The 19,743-nt window shown below is 33.4% G+C and overlaps 2 protein-coding genes across 3 annotated transcripts; one reads left to right on the top strand and one right to left on the bottom strand.

Moving 5' to 3' along the window:
• The first annotated feature begins 696 nt into the window (after positions 1–696).
• LOC133674127 (E3 ubiquitin-protein ligase ATL42-like) lies at positions 697–2,449 on the top strand. The gene has a single exon (XM_062095114.1). The coding sequence runs from the start codon at positions 852–854 to the stop codon at positions 2,130–2,132; it is 1,281 nt and encodes a 426-aa protein (XP_061951098.1). The 5' UTR covers positions 697–851; the 3' UTR covers positions 2,133–2,449.
• Positions 2,450–9,955: 7,506 nt separating this feature from the next.
• Positions 9,956–17,398, bottom strand: LOC133674879 (protein phosphatase 2C and cyclic nucleotide-binding/kinase domain-containing protein). Of its 2 annotated transcripts, XM_062096170.1 has the most exons (15): positions 16,026–17,391; positions 15,779–15,910; positions 15,438–15,668; positions 15,170–15,295; positions 14,588–14,650; positions 14,409–14,491; positions 13,818–14,049; positions 13,424–13,740; positions 13,194–13,281; positions 13,037–13,103; positions 12,226–12,503; positions 12,007–12,072; positions 11,733–11,854; positions 10,694–10,850; positions 9,956–10,588 (listed from the first exon to the last, which is right to left on the bottom strand). In XM_062096170.1, exons 1-15 carry the CDS (start codon positions 17,064–17,066, stop codon positions 10,343–10,345), a joined length of 3,249 nt encoding a protein of 1,082 aa, XP_061952154.1. In that variant the 5' UTR covers positions 17,067–17,391; the 3' UTR covers positions 9,956–10,342. The 2 variants fall into 2 exon arrangements, with proteins under 2 accessions (XP_061952154.1, XP_061952156.1); XM_062096172.1 differs by lacking the exons at positions 9,956–10,588; positions 10,694–10,850; positions 11,733–11,854; positions 12,007–12,072 and having other exon boundaries at positions 12,449–12,503; positions 13,407–13,740; positions 16,026–17,398.
• Between the last annotated feature and the right edge of the window lie 2,345 nt (positions 17,399–19,743).

The raw sequence follows: 19,743 nt of genomic DNA, 5'->3' as shown, positions 1-19,743 counted from the left end.
ACTTTGTTGGCTTTCCTACACCACTAATTAACATTGACTTGTAAATTGCAGTAATTACAGTAATTAATGAAGCAAATTGGAAGTGACCTCGATGGTCTTATCAACAACTAATCTCTCTCTCTCACACACATACTGACCTGATAAAATTAAAACTTCATTAAAGACAGGTTAACATTAAAATTTCAAAAATAAAAACGTTAAATGCAATTAACTCAATAAATCAGTTTTTAAGTTTGTTTTTTTAGAGATTATTAGTTCGAGTCCTATAAATTTTAAAGTCATTGAAAATTTATATAGTTATTAACTTTAGAACTTATAAAATTAGTTAAAATATATACAAACTGATTTTACTATCCACACTAATTTAAAAAAAATAAAAAATAGGTTACGGTAGAGTTAATTATTGCATCATTGTATGCGGTATTGGTTACGATATTTTAATGAATAAACTATGGATAGTGTCAAGAACAACTACACCAACAAAAAACAAAAAAAGAAAGGCATGGGAAGATGACCACCAAGGCAGCAGCCAAAACTGTGTAATAAAATTACAAGCCTCTCCACCTTGTCATCACTACTGCATTTCAAAGTTTAAAAACTTAAACTATAATATAAAAATTGTTTATGAAATGAAGACAAGTCATGAATTGCTTCACAAGAAACCTGCCAAACTAGATAAATACCATACGCCATACTGGGGTCACTCGCACCCTTTTTATTTTATAGGACTATGCTTCTCAAGCTGCCCCATTGGCTTGGCTTTGCACCCACAAGATACTCCTCCTCTAGCAGAATGCTTGCAGGAAAAACATCGAATTCTCGGAAATCACTTTTGATGCTTTGATTTCACCATGAATCAATCAAGTTTTATCACTTTGCAACTCCTATTTGTGCTCTTCCGAGTCCAAGCACAGAATACTTTCATCCAGGGGAATGAACCTTCACAGGATGCTGTCTCGAATTTCCGACCCAGTCTTGCTGTTGTTATAGGAATTCTCTTCCTCATCTTTTCGCTAACTTTTATCCTCCTTATCTATGCAAAGTTCTGCCACAGGGGAGGTCTTGTTCATGGTGGTTCAGAAAATGGTCCGGCACTTACTAGATCAGCATCTCGATTCTCTGGGATCGATAAGACAGTAATAGAGTCGCTTCCTTTCTTCAGATTTACTTCTCTTAAAGGATCAAGAGAAGGGCTTGAATGTGCAGTCTGCCTCTCAAAATTTGAAGATATTGAAATTCTCAGGTTGCTGCCGAAATGTAAGCATGCCTTTCACATTAACTGCGTCGATCAGTGGCTCGAAAAACATTCAAGCTGCCCTCTTTGCAGGCGAAAGGTCAATCCTGAGGACCCGACAATCTTCACTTATTCAAATAGCATGCGATACCTGGGGAGTCAATCAGAGCTTAGAGAAGACTCAAACGTGGAGTTGTTTGTCCAGAGGGAGGAAAATCGTCAAGGGTCATCGAGATTTAGCGTTGGAAGCAGCTTCCGTAAAAGTGGAAAGGTTAGCAAGGAAGAAGAATTATGGATCAAAGAAGAAGTTGAAAGCGGTGATAACGATCAAAAGATCTTCAATAAGTTCAAGCACAAAATTATTGTATCTGATGTGGTCTTGAAGAATAGATGGAGCAGTGCTAGTTCTTCAGACCTCATGTTCTTGAATTCAGAGATGCTCCATGATATGTCCAGCAACAGGTTCCATACTCTGGATTTGGATGAGGAATCGACAGCTAATAAAGGCATAGAAGATGAGAAAGTTTTGAAGATCAAGGAAGAAATAGAAATGAAAAGATTGTTGGAAAGCAAGGTTACAGTCAACAAAAACTCTCAAATTTCAATTCAGGGTCAACCTTCAACATCAGATTCAAAAGGGATTTCAGGTCAGACATCAAGGATTATAAATTCAACTGACAGAAGATCGGTATCTGAGATCACTGCTTTTTCTAGATTTAGAAGCTTTGGTCTCAAGAACACCATTAACAGAGTGTCTTCACAGGATGGAAGTAATGTACAGGCAGATAGACAGAGGCAGCTTTGGTTGCCAATTGCCAGAAGAACAGTTCAGTGGTTTGCCAATAGAGAAAGAAGGATTCAACAAACTGAAAACACAAGACACACTTTAGATGTATAAAACATAAATCTTTATTTTCATCTGCTGTTTTTTACTCTTTACTTTCCACGATCTTCACATTTTTCAGGTTCTTGGGATTTGGTGAGATTTGCAGATACTGAATTTAAATGTAAGCCATTGGAAAAAAAAGTTACATTTGCGCAGTGAATTTTTCTTAGGAATACATAGAAATTCCTCTATATTTTCATGAATTCACATGAACTCCAGCCCAGTTTGCTAATTAGTTAATGATGTATCAATCATGCATCCATGTGTTTCTTTTTTCCTTCTTTCATGATTGATTGATGTGTCGGTATGCCCATCGTTTACGTTTTGAAGATTCGAATCATTTTTTTAGAACTTTAACAGTAGTGGTGTTTGTATTAATAGAATTATTCAGAATATTTATAAAAATTAACATGAAATTAATCAAACTAAACAGTTTTCTAAAAAGTCCCATCAATTAGTTTAGTTTTTTATTCAGTTTCGTGTTGAGTTCACGGTTCTAAAAACTGTTTAAAACTGGTTTGGTAACATGATAAATATTGGTTTTTATAATATTTTTAATATATATATATATTAAAATAGTATTTTTTTTTTTTATTTTTAACATCAATACATCAAAACAATAAAAAAAAATTAAAAAATTATTAATTTAAAATTTATCAAAAAATTCTTAAAAATATAGTTGTTCCGCAGTATAAACAGTGCAGGAATCAATGCTCACCAGTCACCCCTGCCCATTAGAAAGAAAGCATCTTATAATCAACAAGAAACTTCGTCTTTTCTGTCTGGATATTGGAGGGTTTGTTTTTTTTCATGGAAAGTTTAACCTCATCTACAAGTGATTTAATTTTTAATATAAATCCTTAATTAGATTGATCCAGCACGAAAATGTTTTTAACTATTTCACTCAATGCGAAACTTAGCTACAAAATATCCATGACCATGTGTGTGATCTTGATTTTGTTAGGGAGTGTTTGTTTTGGTTTTTTAAATTGATTTTCATTTTAAAAAAAATAATTTTACTTTTTATATTTTTTTAATTGTTTTAATATAAAAAATATTATTTTAATTTATTTTCAATTTAAAAACAACATTATCAACCCCACGCCTGTCAACCATCTAATATTGTTACCACATCATGTTAATATTATAATGATGTAGGTTATCTAATTCTTAATGTATATTTAGTATTGTGGTAGGTTACACGTTGTAATTTAAAAATATAAACTTTTATAATAAATGTTTTTAAAAAATAGTTTTTAGTAAAACCTGTATAAAATTATAATGTATATTAATTAATCAAATAATTTCAAAATTGTGGTTAGGCAAAATATAATTTCAATTACAACGAACCCCTAATATATAGCTTTTATTGACTATAATTTGATTAATACAGAGTTTCTTTTCAACAATTAGGACAAAAAAAAACTGAGGTGCAAGGTGAGTTTATCGTGCACCTAGATATAAATTATTATTCATTATAATAATATAATTATCATTTTATTCTTTTAATAAAAAAATCAATAAACTTCTTTTTTGTTTAACGTGGATGTCCAGGCCAGCTTGCGCGCACCTCGACTAATCCCACGGGCCCTGAAGTTAACGACCATGTAAGCTTCCAGTGGCCATCATATGAGCAACCATAGGGCTCGAACCTGAGACCACAGAGGAAGCAAACCTATTGGCTCAAATCTCTTACCACTGGACCACTACCTAGAAGGTTAAAAAATTAATAAACTTTTTTTTTGTAACCTGGGGTGTCCAGGCCAGCTTACGCACACCACAACTAATCCCCAGACCCACTGAACATCCTGCAAGCCCAGTAGACAGGTAAGATACCGCGGGGGTGACAGACGTGCACGTTGAGACTCGAATCTAGATGACAGCAAGGAAACATTGCCTCTGCCACTGGGCTACAAGCCTCGATGCAAAAATCAATAAACTTGATATTGGGGTAAATGGCCTTTTACTTTTGGTTTATTAGTTATTATAAGATTAATCGAGGAAAATTCAATATTTTCACCTCTCAAATGCACATTTACAATATAATGATTATTTCCCTAAAAATGAGTATTTTTTTAAAAAGGTTAAACGGGATAATTTAGTTTTTTATTTATTTTAAAGCATGGTGTAAAGATTGCATTACTCATAAAAGCAAAAATTATTAAATTTACATCCAGGGACTTTTTTCTCTTTTCAAATTGGTTTTCATGTAAAGAGGGCAATTTAATCTTTTGATTAATATAGATATTATTAAAAAAAAAACTTGTTAGTGCTTACAAAGGTTAGCTTAGTCATGTGCTCATAGTCGAAAGGTTAGTAAGTTAACTCTGATTGACTCATATCTTTTTTTCATTGTTTTTTTTAATTATTATTTTTTTAGTTTCGCCCTTCAATGTTGGGTTGTTTGATAATTGAACTTCATAATTTTATTTAATATGTTTTTTACGGGTCACCTCAATATCATGACTAGGTCACAAATTTTGCATGCTAACCTATAAGGGCTCTAGTCAGGTTTTTCTTATCTTTTCATGCTTTCAAATTTTTTTCAGTTTATTTATTGTCATTGCATTGCTTTATTTGTATTATTTAAATCACCCGAGGTTTTTAAACACAATTGAGTCAATGACTATATTCTTGAATTTTTTTTCATAGATGTTTGCATCGCCTTAACATTCTTTTTCTACGTTGGAAAAAATCCAAGTTAACCTGCAACATAACAAGCCTCCTATCTAGTTATAAGAAACTCTAAAATGTGTAAGAAATCCACTATACAAAATGTAGATCCCTTCCCAAAACACTTTGGACTCACTATTCATAATTTTTTTTTAGTTCCTTTTCTTTTCTTTTTCAATTTCACCCCAACAAGATCAAATTGTAAGTCAATTTAGGTTAATTTGTTAGGACATGATGAGATTAAAATACATGAGACCAAAGTGAATAAAGTGAAGGAAATTGTTGGCTTTTTCAAACTTTAGGAGAAATATTCATTGTATTCCTCATACTTTTCAAATTATACATATTGTGTCCCTCCAATTTTAGGTTGGAGAGAGGAGAGAAGGAGTTGTTGGATTCTAATAGTAAAGAGAGAAATCAGTGTTGGCACCAATTTTGACCACCAAAATAATCGATCTTAGTGTCAATAGGTTCTAATTGGTAATGAGAGTTCTATTTAGATGTCTTTTTATTTCTAATTTGCCTAAAAAACCACATCTAACCTTAAGAATATTTTAGTTTCAGGTGGATTTCGGGTTTTTGTGTGGTTTTTAAGGCCATTAATGGGTTTATCAAGGTGTTTAGAGTATTTTCTAAGTATTTCGAGTTAAAAATAAGTTGAAAAAAAAATTTATAAGTCAAAATATCATTAGTCTTGATTTTTTTAGTCACCACAATTATCAGAATCTAGGAAAAAAAAGATAATGCATTATCTGACTTTATTTTTATTTTCAAAACAAATTGGGATGAACATCCACCCTATTAGGTCTTTGCCACACTGTCCCTTTCCATGTAGGTCATGCACGCTAGCCTAGCTTGCTAGGTCTTGGTAACACCTAGTTTTTTTTTTCTAGTTTTGTTTTTTTCAATTGATACTTTTTTTTTAATATGTGCTTTTCTTAAATGATTTTTAAAGTTATATTTAAATTAATACTCATTTTCTCATATTTTTTTATTTTGTTTATTTATTTTTTAAAATTGTGGTTTTTTTCAATTATTTTTCTATGTATTTAATTTTTGAAGAGATTATTCTAATTAATCTGTAAAAAATATATATATTTTATATAAATAAATTTTATTTTTAAAAACAAAAAAAATACTTGTTTTTGGATAATATATCTAATATTACAACCTTTCATAATATATTTTTTCCCTTTGATTTTATTCTATCAATTTTATATATGTGTCTATTTCTATTATCATTTGATAAAATTAAAAATAATAATTTTGATAAACAAATTTATTAAATGTAATCTGGTAAATAGCTTGTATTGTGAGGTCAAATATTTTGATCTATATCTGTTTCTTGATTTTTTCAGTTTTATTTTTAGTTATCGTTAATAATTTTTTTTATTTATTAAAATAAATGATTCTTAACTTATTTAATTATATATATATATATATATATATTCAATTTACACTTTATATTTTTTTATGTAAAAAAATACATTAAAATAGTTTATATATTCAAAATAATTTTGTTGAAGAAAAAATATTCAACCCGTACCTAAGCATAACTAAAGTAGTTAGTTAACTATAATATTAAATGGCCTGTCCAAAATTGCTGGCGCAAGACAGAAGGCACTGGACTTGTGCTTGTTATTAGCCATTGTTGATGTAAGAGCTCGGTCTGTTTTCTTGTCTTCAATCGTTTTTCTCCCCAAGTTTTTTTCTTATAAATTTTTAAACAGAGTTGTCCGGTCGGTGTTTTTAAAAAAAAAATGATTTACTTACAATCATCTCCCTCCCTCACACATTTTATTATATATTTTGGTGTAGATTTGATATGAGTTTAATTTGTTTAAATTTATAATATGTTTGTGTCAAAAAATCAATTTCAACCTAATAACTAAAGTTGTTAGGTAAAGTTTCAAGATATAATTTATATTATTTTCTAACATATCTTCTCAAGTGAAAGCTCTTTGAACTTGAAATTTGCATAGACTTATTTTACCTTGTGCTTAATTTTTATCAAATAAATAGGGATGGTGAAATTCAAACATGTGACCACTTAGTCATAAAAATTCTGATACCATGTTAAAGAATCATCTCAGCCTAAAAATAAAAGTTATTTTTTTCATTCTCTATTCATATTTTTATTTCATAGAGTATTAATCATATATAATTAATATATTAAAAAAACACTCTTGTTTTTAAGAATTTAAAGTTAATTCTTTTGTTTATTGTAATTTTTTTATTAAAAATCACTAATTTTATCATTAAAAACTCTCTAAATCCTATAAAAAAAAAATTATTTTACAGGTATTGGATTTTTTATCACCAATAATCAATTTTTTAAACCCTAAAATAAACATTAACATGAACATATAATCAATCTCTATCTAAACATTCAAAAAACCCTTCTTCCTTCCCGAGCATATTAAATTTTGATTCATCATGACAGTCTAATTTCAACCGCTTACAACAATTAAACCATGATTTTGTCGGCATTATGATTTAATAGCTTAGTTTGATGGAGTAGATGTGCTTCACTTCCCACTAGTTATTATCTAATTACTTTTATGAATCCAAGTTTTTTTTGTATTTTTTTTTTATTGTGTGAGAAAAGAATTTATTAGGATTTGTGATGTAATTTATTAGGATTTGTGATGTAGTGAAGGGAAAGAAAACCCATTTTAAGGTCAACGAATGCTGGCAATCCAAAGAACACAGCTTCACTTTCCCATTTTAAAAGTCCCTCCTCTGCATGGCGAGGTTCCTCTTGAGTCAACAACCATGCCTAGAATAGCAAGAGAATCAGAAAATATGGGGACGATGGCCAGGTTCATGCACCATATCCGTACATATACATGCCACTGCCACTTCTAGGCTTTCACATGGAAGTTGACAACAAACACTCTGTAACCAAATGCTGTGTGCTAAAGCATGGAATAATTTAGCCATTTTAAATAAAAATATGGTGTCTTTTTAAGTGCACTCCTATTTCATTATAGCTTAGAAGAAAGAAAACAAAATACTTACTACTCTTGTCCCACATGAAAAATAAATCTAAGCATATTGTAGAATTTAAAAGGAAATTTACTTGTAACATGAGAAAAATCTAAGCATATTGTAGAATTTCAAGTAGACCTAACCCAAAAACCAACACATATGGAAAAAAAAGAAAAAAAAAACTTCAAGGATCCTTGCAAATCTTTGTTCATAGCCCCTCAAATGTTTTAGCTCCATCCTGGTCATCAAATTTCATTTTCTTTTAATTTGTTGCTCTTGATTTTTTTGTTCCCTCCAGATTGCATGTCATTGTGCTTCCTAGGTGTTGTGACTTGTCTCTAGATTGAATTCTATGTCAATTTTAATTGGGAGAATTTGAATTTATTGTAGAAATTTTTTTAAAAAATAAAAACTAAATTTGATAAAAATATAACATCTTCCACATGTTTTTTGTTCAAAAAGCATGCAAGTCTACATTTTGATCCCTTCATTTTAATTTTTTTTTTTACGGTTGATATCTTCTGGTTTTGGATTATTCATTTAGGTCTCAAATTTCATTTATTTTGTGTTTAAGTCCTTGTATCTTAAGAGGTGAGAGAGAGAGTCACCGGAAAAATTTGAGGAGAGAGAAAGCTCTCGGGTAATATAATTCTACTGGTTAATAACTTTGATTTTAGTATTTATAAATTTATCTTTTAGAGAGAAACTTAATACAAGTGGCTTCCATCTTTAATTATGTTAGAGAAGGTAGATTGACGCTCCAAAAGTTTTTTTAATTTGATTTGACTTTTAGCTTTTAGATTAATTAGAACGTGATTTGTTGTTAGAAATAAGGTTATAAAGGTTCATGAAATGGTTTTTTTTTTTTCATGTGTTTAGATGAAAAATAATTGAAATCTAGTTTTTTAGAATTTAAAAACATAAATCTTGATTTTCTAATCACTAAAGCCACCTTGATGATTAAAATCTTTGATGATAAAAAAAATAAAAAAATGAAAATAGCAAATGAATAGCACATTGATTATCAAAATAGACATGTCGGTCAGAAAACTTAGAAAAGAAAAGAAAAGGCAGACTACATGTAATAATTTTAAGAAGATGAGTTTAGAATGGTAATGCATAGTAATTTAAATAGTTTTTTGTTTGAAAATATATTAAAATATTTTTTTTAGATTTTTTTTATTTTTAACATTAACAAATCAAAATTATCATAAAAAATTAAAAAAATACATCAATTTAATATTTTTTTAACCAAAAATACTTTTTTAAAAAACCTAAAAATATAAACAAAAACTACACCAAACACCCCCCAGAAAATAAAAAGTTTCGTGACATTCAGCAGCATTACAAGTAACAATTATAGCCCAGCATTTCCTTCAGGGCTTTGAGGCCCTCGTAGCAACTCTTATTCTCTTCTTCCCCATATTGTTTGGAAATAATTCACCCGTAACCCAAACTGTCAAATCGACTGCGTTGAGGACCCTCCATCCCTAATCTCTATTGCGCATGCAACAATTCCATTTTCCGACCAATTTCTAGCTTAACATCCACTTATTCTGGATCATGATCAATCTTAAACCATAACCACCATACATGCTGCTGGTTTAGAACATTCTAGGGCGGCGCATAGTTTTCAGCACCGCCAGGGAAATCCATGTCAATTGAGAAACAAAAATTATCGGAGCTATTAAGGGCTTTCAGACACAATCACATAACGTTTTCCCTGCGAGGCCTCCACAAAAGGTTCCGGTCCATGAGAGGAATATTTCCAGCCGAACAGTGTCTTTCCAAGCAAGCACACACAGACACGACTGTAAAACAATTGAATTTGCATTTGCAGGCTTATTGGAAATGAAAATAGAAGGGATTTAGGGTGGAGAATATATAAATTTCAGCGGGAAAAGAAAGGGCTGACCGATTCAGCCAACGCCCTAATAATAACAATTATCCAAGCTGAAGGCCTGTTTCCTTATCATTGCTTAAGATAATAAACGTAACAACACTCCCAAAAAAGGTTTCCCTATGTTCATTTATCTCAATCAATTGAGTTTTATCCATGAAGCAGCTCTCAACAATAACAATACATTCCACATTAGCTATTAATGAAAGAATATATGAGAGTAAACTTCCCGCAAAGCCATGTTTCTAAGCCAGTGAAATCAAAAGCCATATAAAGAATAAAGTGGGAAGCTATATTTCGTTATAGGAGAAAAAAACCCTCTCATTTACATATATACACATTTACTGAAGTGGGAAAGAAAATACACGATTAATATATAGAAAAGTTTATTGACTGACCTCTCCATTGAATTGGTTAGTGTAACTACCCATATGATATTATTTGCTGATGCTATCATAATCAAGTACTTTGACCAGAAAAGGGCTGGAGAACTCTGAGCCAGTTCAGGCGCAAAGCTCACTTTTCATTCGGTGCACACCTTCTGCAATCTCTAGGCTCTCAAGTGTGTACTCAAACACCCAAAAGTTGGTCTCACTGGAGAGGAGAGCTCCATCCCAAAGAGTAGTAGAGAAATGGAAATCCCATGTCAATTATTTCTCTACCAATCATCAAGCCATTCAAGAGCATTGAGATCGTCTAAATCTTGTGATTGAGAAGTTAGAGGAGCAGTGCATTCCACAGAGTGACTTTCCAAATGTTGGGCAACCCGAGAGGTTATTTCACGAGGAACAGGGAGGCTTCTATCTCTAATCCCTTTCCAGTCAATACCATCAAACCATGGATGATTTTTTATAGAATCGGGACCTAAGCTTCCAAGTCTTGAACTTTCATCAACTTCAAGCAACTGAAGAGGTTTATAAACAAGTAAGAATCTGATGGCTTTAACAATTTACTGCATGAAAAGAGAGAAAAATCATGAAGGAAAATTTTTTAACAGTTTCAACAAGACCTGGGTGATGAGCTCAACAGCTTCATGGCTGAAATTAGAAGGAAGATTTAGCTGTCCTTTCGCAATCTTTGCAAATGTATCAAGTTCACTGTCTCTCCACGACCCAAATGGCATTTCACCTTGCAGCATGAAATAGATCAAGACTCCCACTGCCCACCTGCACAACCACAGACAAAAGTTAAAAGCTGTTGCAGATCTTTCAACCAGAATTCAATGGAAAAGAAGGAAACAGAATCACCATAAATAGCAGACATGGTTGGAACAAGCACACCTTCAATTACCATAAACGTTTACCATGGACTGAACTATAAATGCGTAGAGTTCGCACCGTGCTCCATGAGAAGAGCAAAACTCTTTTTTCCATTTTTTCCTCTCATGCAAATGCTTATATTGAAAACAAACATGTGCAAATAGTGTGACATGTCTACTTAAAATCTTATTGAACTGCAAGGTTCATTGTAGTGCTAAATGCCATTAGCATATGAAATACAAGAATAATGAGCACTAGTCCTCAATCATTCATATACCTGAATGATTGTTTTGTTTATTTACATAATTTAAAATTTTATTTTCCTGATGTTAGTTCAGAACAAATATGAGAATCACCATATTCTTGGCATACTGAATCCTAGTTTCCTATTTTCATTAACTCTTCCTGAAAAGTGAAAACACAGAGTGATCACTTAACTCAGACTTGGGTAAATACTACCGATAGTTATTCACAAAATTTTCAAAAAATAAATAAGGAAATAAAGTATGTGATCACACACAATAATCTCCATGTCTACTTCTCGTAATAGCAGCTAACCTGAACATATAATCAATTAAGTTAAACAAAAATGACTGTTCCGCTCTAAATGGTTATAGCTTTAGCACTATATAATTTTAGATTAACAAGACCAAAAATGTTCACTTTGGTAACAGAAGAGCAAACAGCAAACATAAACAATCCATAACAGATTCCTTTTGGATGCTAAATAAAGCAGTTGCTATATTTAAACCAAAGTTCTATTTTAGGTATGAAATGATGGATCAGCACCAGTCAGCAGGAAGACCATGCCCCTTTCCCTGAACTATCTCAGGAGCTAAAGAGTCTGCCATTCCACAAATTGTAAATGTTCTTTCACCAGACAACTTCTTTCCAAACCTGAAATCTACTAGCTACAAGACAACAGAATAAAACAATTAAGCATAATTCATGAAATTCACCTTCCTTCGTAAGTTATAGGAGAGAAAGTTTACTGTAAAGTAGCATGAAACTGATCTGCATATCTAAGAACATGATGTCAGGTAAAACATAATCCAGAACCAACCTGTATATATCCTGTTCGGTCCAACATTAAGACCTCAGGAGACACCCCTCTGTAGAGAACACCATTCTGAAAACAAATGAAACACAGATGCACCGTAAAAACCTTTAGTAATCATATCTGAACAACAACTTCAGGTAAAAGACTTCATTAATCATATCTAAACTGCAATATCAGGGATTCAACAGGGAAATGATGAAGAAATGCTTTTAGACAAGAAACCTTATGCAAATCTTCCAAGGCAATAACAACAGTGGCAGCACAAAACCGTGCAGATGGTTCGTCAAGTGCTGTGTGAAGTATTGATGCCAATGGGCAAGCAAGGCATGTATTTAGCAATATGGCAGCATGTCTTCTATCTGCACAGGTACATAGAACCTCAGGCACAAAAGCTGAAGTACCCAAACTCTTCATAAGATTCTTCTCTTTCAAAACTTGTTCCTCCTTTCCCAGAGTCTTGATCTTCTGCTTTGAAAACCTTTTCAAACTAAGCAAATTTTCTGAAAGAACAAAAAAGGTGCATTTCATAAGAATCTGTGTGCTTCCCATAAACACCATAGCACACCTGGTATTTTCATCAGCCCCTTTCCATGCAAACATGTATAGTCATGAAGGTTGGAAAAGTGGGTGCATGTCAAATTTGCTTATCTTCAAATTACATAGAACACCCAAAGGTTTGAAGAAATTATAAAAAAAAATTAAAAAAAAAAACACTTTGTGCCCAAAACGCCCTTACTGTTAAAGGGGTTTTAAAAATACTAAGAGCATTTTGGGCACAAAAGGATATTTTGAAAGGTTTTCTTGAGGATAGTCCTCATGGAGGGGTTTTCTGTCAAATTTCAAACTTTTGGGTGGTCTTTGTAATTTCAAGAACCTCAAGGTGGTTATTGTAATTTACCCTAAAAATTATATGCAACCTTACACTTGTTTATGCTTCAAACCTAGCCAATCAAACAACAGGCCAATGACTGATGGAAAAGAAAATGGTGCGGGATACTAAAAGAGGGAGCTACAGATGAATAGAGCAACCAACCTGAGTCCCTCAAATTTACAAGCCCAACCTCACTGTAATCAGTGGAATATAAAGAATGGCTCCACTCCTATACAGATAACATTATTAGACTATGTCTGGTTAATATCTCTATTAAGTATAATATCAGCAGCACAACAACAGACAGAATATCTCTCACCAGATCAGATAGCCGAACTTCAAGAGGAGCTGCCACATTGGTAATTTCAGCAGATTCCTTGAAAAAATTCGAAGAAGAGCTCCTTGACCTAAATGATATCAATTAAGAAAAAACATGAAAAAATTTCCTTCAAAGAATAAAAAGACCCAGAGAGAGAGAGAAACACTATGAATGTCAATTAAGAAAAATAGTTTCTTTCAGGTAATTCCATACTCGAAATTATAACGTACTTTTCCTCTCCCTTGGAAAGCCTTGCCAAAGGGCCAGCAACTGAATCAAATTTCTCCGTTGTCAAGACAGAGCATACACATTCACCAATAGCAACTGCACTTACAGAATCAAAATGTTCACCAAGAAGTTCCCATTCACCGAAATAGCTTCCCTCTTTCTTCTCTAAGGATAGCTTGCTACCACAGTGCAGATAATCATCCTCTTTTTGATTTTCAGACTTCAGACTTCCAACATTTGGACAACTTAATAAGTCCGCATCAAAAGTAATTCTCACTTGTCCTTTTTGGATGATGTGTAATCCAGAGAGACCCTCATCCTGCAAATACATGTTCAAGAAACATAAATCGAAATGAAACCAGTGTAAGAAAAACATATTCAAGCAAACAAGTTTACCATATCAACTATGGTTTGGCCATCTGAGAAGGAAACTTCAGAAAGAGTATCTGCAATATGACTAAGCTGCAAGATTGTCAATTGAGAAAGCAAATCAACAGAACGAAGCAACTTCAGGGATGACAGATTAGAAAATTCCGACGTCAGTATTCCTCGAAAATCCTCTCTTTTTAGAGCCCACAGCGTTCCACTCGTCACAGCACGAACAGAGGCCTGAAGAGGCTTATTGTACCTGCATTTCCATGTATAACAAAGATTACCATTTAAAGAATAAATAAGGAAATAAAACCATTTTAATCCGTTAGGACTGTATCAACAAATTCACAGAATATCACATCATGCATGTACATAAAGGAGAGTTAGGGAAGAGTTCAGCTTATAAAGTGTATTGAATCAATTATGCAAGTGTTTGTAACAATTTGAAACTAGTTTTACAAGTTTACAATCACAAAGCAAACAGAGATCAATTGCTCGGGAACCTGTTCAGTTGAATTCCATTTTTTTTCCTGCTTATGAAAAAAATCAAAGAATGTTTTGCAGCAACAGAAATATCAGAGCATGAGTAAAAAAGCAATTGGAATTATAACGCACATCAACGCGAGCTCTCCGAAAGACGATAACTTCTCTGCTGTATAGGACTGCAAAACCCTAGGCAATGCTCCATCTTTCTCTTCCTGACATCACATAGTATGATCAGCAACCAATCCACGGCCCTCACTCCTCAAAAAAGAAAGGTAAGTTGACAGTTTAATGAAGATAGAAATGCAAACCTGAGTTGCCAACACCTCAAATTCTCCACTGCCAACAACATAAAAGCAATCACCTTCACCACCCTGCCAATCATGACCATCATTAAAGTTCTACAGTCACAATAAAACTCCACCCAGATTGGCTGGCACTCAAGAAGATATTCTGTACTTCTTGCATTTGGTAGCCATGTAAACATAAGGCCAGTATCAAATAGCAATTACCTGCTCCATTTGCAATTGTCTGGTCCTAGAAAAACATATCAGGAAGGCTGCAGGCAGCTCTCTGTTTCAAGCATTGTTTTCTGGAGTAGCTTGACCATTTAAAAGCTTCTCACGAATTTTACAATGTTAACCAGGTACTGAAAATGCTTTCAGATTCATATGTTCCTTCGATTAACACATTCATGCATCTTATAGCATGTGATATAATGAAACGGAAGGAGGATACGGTCAAGAAATGGTGACCAACATTCCATTACACCAAAAAATATCCATTACAGTGATCATATATTCTTCTATGGTAGTTCAAGCTCATTCGGTCAGCTAAAGAACTCTTTAAAAGTTTTGCTCCAAACTAAAAGAGGAAACAAGGAAAAAACTAACCTGTCTAACAACTTCTTCACCCGGCAGAACTTCAACTCTTTGCATGCAATCCAATAGAACATGACACTGAGTATCAGTAAGCTTTCGGAAGAGGAAATGACCATGCAATGCTCTCTCAATGTGTGCCTGTAGCATATGAATAAGTAACAACTTAGCACCCATGGATATTTCATGTGAAAACTCCCAAAGAAAATTGTTGTGTGCCACTTCTCTCTTACACTAGTTCACTTCAAATGCAAGAGTAGATAACGTATTAAAAAATACTTACTTCTTCTTCCCAAGTTTTCCTATGGGCTGGAGATGGAGGAACCCAGAGCTGCCCATTCTCAAGTGAACTCTCAATGGCACGGAGGCGTGCCCGTGACAAATCATGCCTCACGCGAGGGTTCCTTGCATTCCACCCAAAGTTTGCAGGAGATTCTGATCCTGTTACCTCAACAATTTGAGGAACAGGTGGTCGTAAAGCCCCTGGACTTATTGTAGATTGACTAACAGAACTCTGACAATAGAAAAAAGATAAGAAGAAAAAAAAATTGAAGAGTTCAGAAACAAAGAGTAGGAGAAAGAGAGTTTGAGAATTGATGTAAGCAACAAGTCCAGTCCACCTACTTCAGTTAGACCATTAACATGCACAACTATCACTGTGATATCATCTGTACGGGTTTCATACTGTAGCCAAAGTCGATATGATTCAGCCACAATTGCAGCACAGGCATCGCGCGGATCTTTATATTTTGCAACCTAGAGATTTATAAGCAGAATAAGTAACTGCAATTGTATATGAAATAAGGAACTGCAGCGGTATCGTTTTTGCAGCATCAGATTTCTTAAAACACAACAAGAAAAGGAAAATTACCATGTCAACCACAGTTTGACTGGACAAAAACTCAAAAACTCCATCACTAGCAAGCACGAAGAAAGGATGCTGAGGTCCAAGTTCCAGAACAACAATCTCAGGATTAGGCACAACACCAATACTCTCGGCGATCGAATCCCCAATACTCCTAGTGAATGCAGTCCCTGGATACATCCCATTCGAGACCCACAATCTGGGCGGATCCCCATCATCATCACCCTCTTCATTTCCCCAACACTGAACATGAGGATTTTTCAACCCTTCAATCTGATCCAATGTAAGCACTCTGGCACCACAAAGCTTAACTCTCTCAAGCTCATCAACACGAAATGGAGTCTGATCAATCGACAAATCAACTGCAACTATCTCATTCCCTCTTTTCTCGGCTATAACAGCACGCGAATCACCCGAATTCGCCACATAAATCGTCCTCCCTCTAACTAAAACAGTTATAGCAGTGGTCCCACTCATAGTATCATCTAAACTATCCGCGTGTAACTGCGAATTCGTGCTCAAAAACGCAGAGTGACATGCTTCTACAGCATCCACCCGGAACTTCCCGTTCCGTAACAGATTTTCGCACAATTTCCGCTTAACAAACTGCGAACATTGAGCACCGAACTCCCCGTGCCCGTCAAAAACGCCGAAGAAATGATCGTCCAGACTTGCACCAAACGGACTGTGGATACAGAAACTATCCTGATTCGCTTTATCTAAGGCGTCAGGATAATACCCTCGCTGCGAGAGGTAGGAGCATTTTAATTCGTAGTTTGCTGATGGGATTTTGATGGTTCTAGATCCGTCAGGAGGGAGGAACTGCGAGGAGACACGTGAGAGTCTGGTAATTCCTAACTCATGGTTGCTTGATTGGTTGATGTGGTCACGAGTTTCGGATTCGTGTGATGAAGATGATGCAGCAGGAGAGAAGACTGGAATCTCTCCAGCTTTCTGAGTGGTTTCTTGGTGGTTTTGGTTTTTTGCTTTTAGGTCTTTCGGTATGCAGACCTCGCCGATACAGGATCGCGAGTAGACGCAGCCCATTACTCAAGATTCATCAATCAGCTTCTGATTTTTTTTCCAATCTTTTTGATTCTCGATCTGGAATCAGCTAGAAAGGGAAGAGAAAGAACCGTTACGGGAAATAAATTTATTATTATTTATTGTAATATAATAATAAAAATAAAAACAATGAAGGGAGTGAAAGTAGTAGAGCAGTGAGTGGTCATAAAAAAAAGGAGGAAATGCTAGCAGACAAGGAGAAAACTGAATGGATTCTGAGGAGTGATCTCTGGTCAGTGGTTTATTGTGACTATTTTTTCTGGGATTAGACTGCTTATTTTAGCTGGATGAGAGTAGAAGGTGCAGGGTGCGTAATGCGCTTCAGGTGTTTGGTTTGGGTTGTTTTCTCATTCTCTGATTGAAGGGAGAGTGCGGATTTAATGGCTCATTTTCATCCATGTATTCTCCTACATTCTTCATATTAGACCTTATATAGTAATAAATTGTAATTAGATCCCTTAATCTACAATGCGCATCCTTCTATCCAATTTCATTTAATTTAGTTTTTTTCTAAAAACAAAATCTATAATAATTTAAATTCTTTTCTAATTCACACATAAAATTATGTAATTTGTATAAATAAAAGCGAAGCAAGCTAGTCTTTACATCATTAATGAATGCAGAAAACTAACTCCCCCATGGGATAAGTATAACAATCAAGTCTATTTGGAGGAAGAAAATGGGAAGGATGCTAAGAATCGTAAAAGAAATTGAGATTTAAGAGGCATATTGCATATATTTATAGTACAGGGATCAAAGTGACAGAGAAGGAATAGTATGAGGTGAGAACTGCCTCAATAAACCGGGATGGATTGGGGGTGGGGGATGCAAAGCGCGTAGGATAGGGGGGGTGTTGTGATGAATGAATGAATGAATGAATGACACGACGTTGATTTTGACGTAACAGTGCATGTGTGGATAGAGGCAGCTTTTTTTAGGTCAGGTCATGTCACACGCGCTGTTGATTAAAATTTGCTGGTGGATTGCATTTACCAAAGGGGGGGAAAAAAAACACACACACACACACACACACACACACAGATATATATATATATATTATTCTTCCTGTTATTTGGTGCTTTGTCACCTTGATGGGAAAGTGTCACTGGATGACTCGATGGCTAGTTTGCTTTGCTTAAATGATTATTAAGCAATATCTTTGTTGAAAATACGATAAAAAAAAATAATTAAAATTAAAATCTCAAAAACACGAAATTAAACACATTCTCATTCAGTTTAACTAAAGTTATATTCTGTCAGAGACTCATTAATTTTAAGATTAATAAAAAATATATATATAAATTAATTAAAATATATATAAATTAATTCAAATACTTATATTAATAAAAAAAAATAACGTTTTTGTTTTAATATTATTTTAATCTTTTAATATTATTTTAATCTTAATTTTTTCCATATATATATATAAAAAAACTTAATTTTTCACCCGTAAATATGTAAAAAATTTTGGTGGATGGATGCAGTTTTACTTCTCGTCCTGTAAAAAGAGAAATAATGTATCCTACTATCATGGATGCGGGTAATTTATTTAAAATCTCTTTAAATAAAATTGATTTAGGGCTTGATAACATAAAAAAAAAATATATACTATTGCCACTAAAACAAATAATAAAAAAAAATGGCTAAATGAGTTTGACATCTAGAAATGAGTTTGGGATTTTATTTTTTTTAAGTGTTGTAATGGTTATTTTTTAAAAATATATTTTATTTGAAAATATATTAAAATAAAATTTTGTTATTTTTAAAAAATATTTTTGATATGGATATATCAAAATGATATAAAAATACTAAAAAATTAATTTGAAGAAAAAAATAAAATAATTTTAATTTTTTTAAAATGTTTTTAAAACCTAAAAAACAGGAAGAATTACTCATTTTGAGAGCACAAAAACGAGAGGGCTTCTCGACTCATGTTTGCCAAATCATGAGAGTGATATAGTTGAGGGAGAAGAATCACACAGTGATATATAAAGATAAGTGATTATTTTTTAAATTATTTTTTATTTAGAAATAAATTAAAATAATGTTTTTTTGTTTTTAAAAAATATTTTTAATACTAACAAATCAAAATGATTTAAAAAAATTTTAAAAAAATAATTTTAAATAAGAATCATAAAATACAGATTGCATCGCGAAGCCGGCCGAAGCAGGCCCGTAGGATAAATCATCAGCTAAGCATGAATTGCCTAACCTTATCATTAATGAATGAATTACTACGCTTGTCGTTCAGCTAGGAATGTTTAGCTCTACACTTACCAAAAGCTAGAGGAAAAGGGAGGGCGTGAAGGGGTTGTGTTTATGGGCGTTTATCTATCCAGCAGGCGCGGCAATCATTCATTCAAGTTTGTGCCTCTCATCAACTACGACTGCCTTCAGTGTACTGCCCGAACAAGAAAGAGCCGGCAACAGACTGAGAGCGCCGCCCACGTTCACTCATTATCACCCACCCTTTTTCAAGTGGTCCTTTGCTTTGCTACGCTACGGAAAAATTTACCATTATTATGATTAAATTATAACTATTAATGTTTATTTAATAATAAATAAATAAACATAATATATATATATATATATAGTTTTATTAAAACAGATAAGAAACTTTTTACCTGTCCGAAAATTATTTCTTTATTTATCTCACTTC

Source organism: Populus nigra, chromosome 15, assembly GCF_951802175.1.
Source record: "Populus nigra chromosome 15, ddPopNigr1.1, whole genome shotgun sequence".
NCBI lineage: Eukaryota > Viridiplantae > Streptophyta > Magnoliopsida > Malpighiales > Salicaceae > Populus > Populus nigra.
The sequence above is the reverse complement of the archived record's forward strand: the minus strand, read 5'-3'. Positions and strand labels throughout refer to the sequence as shown.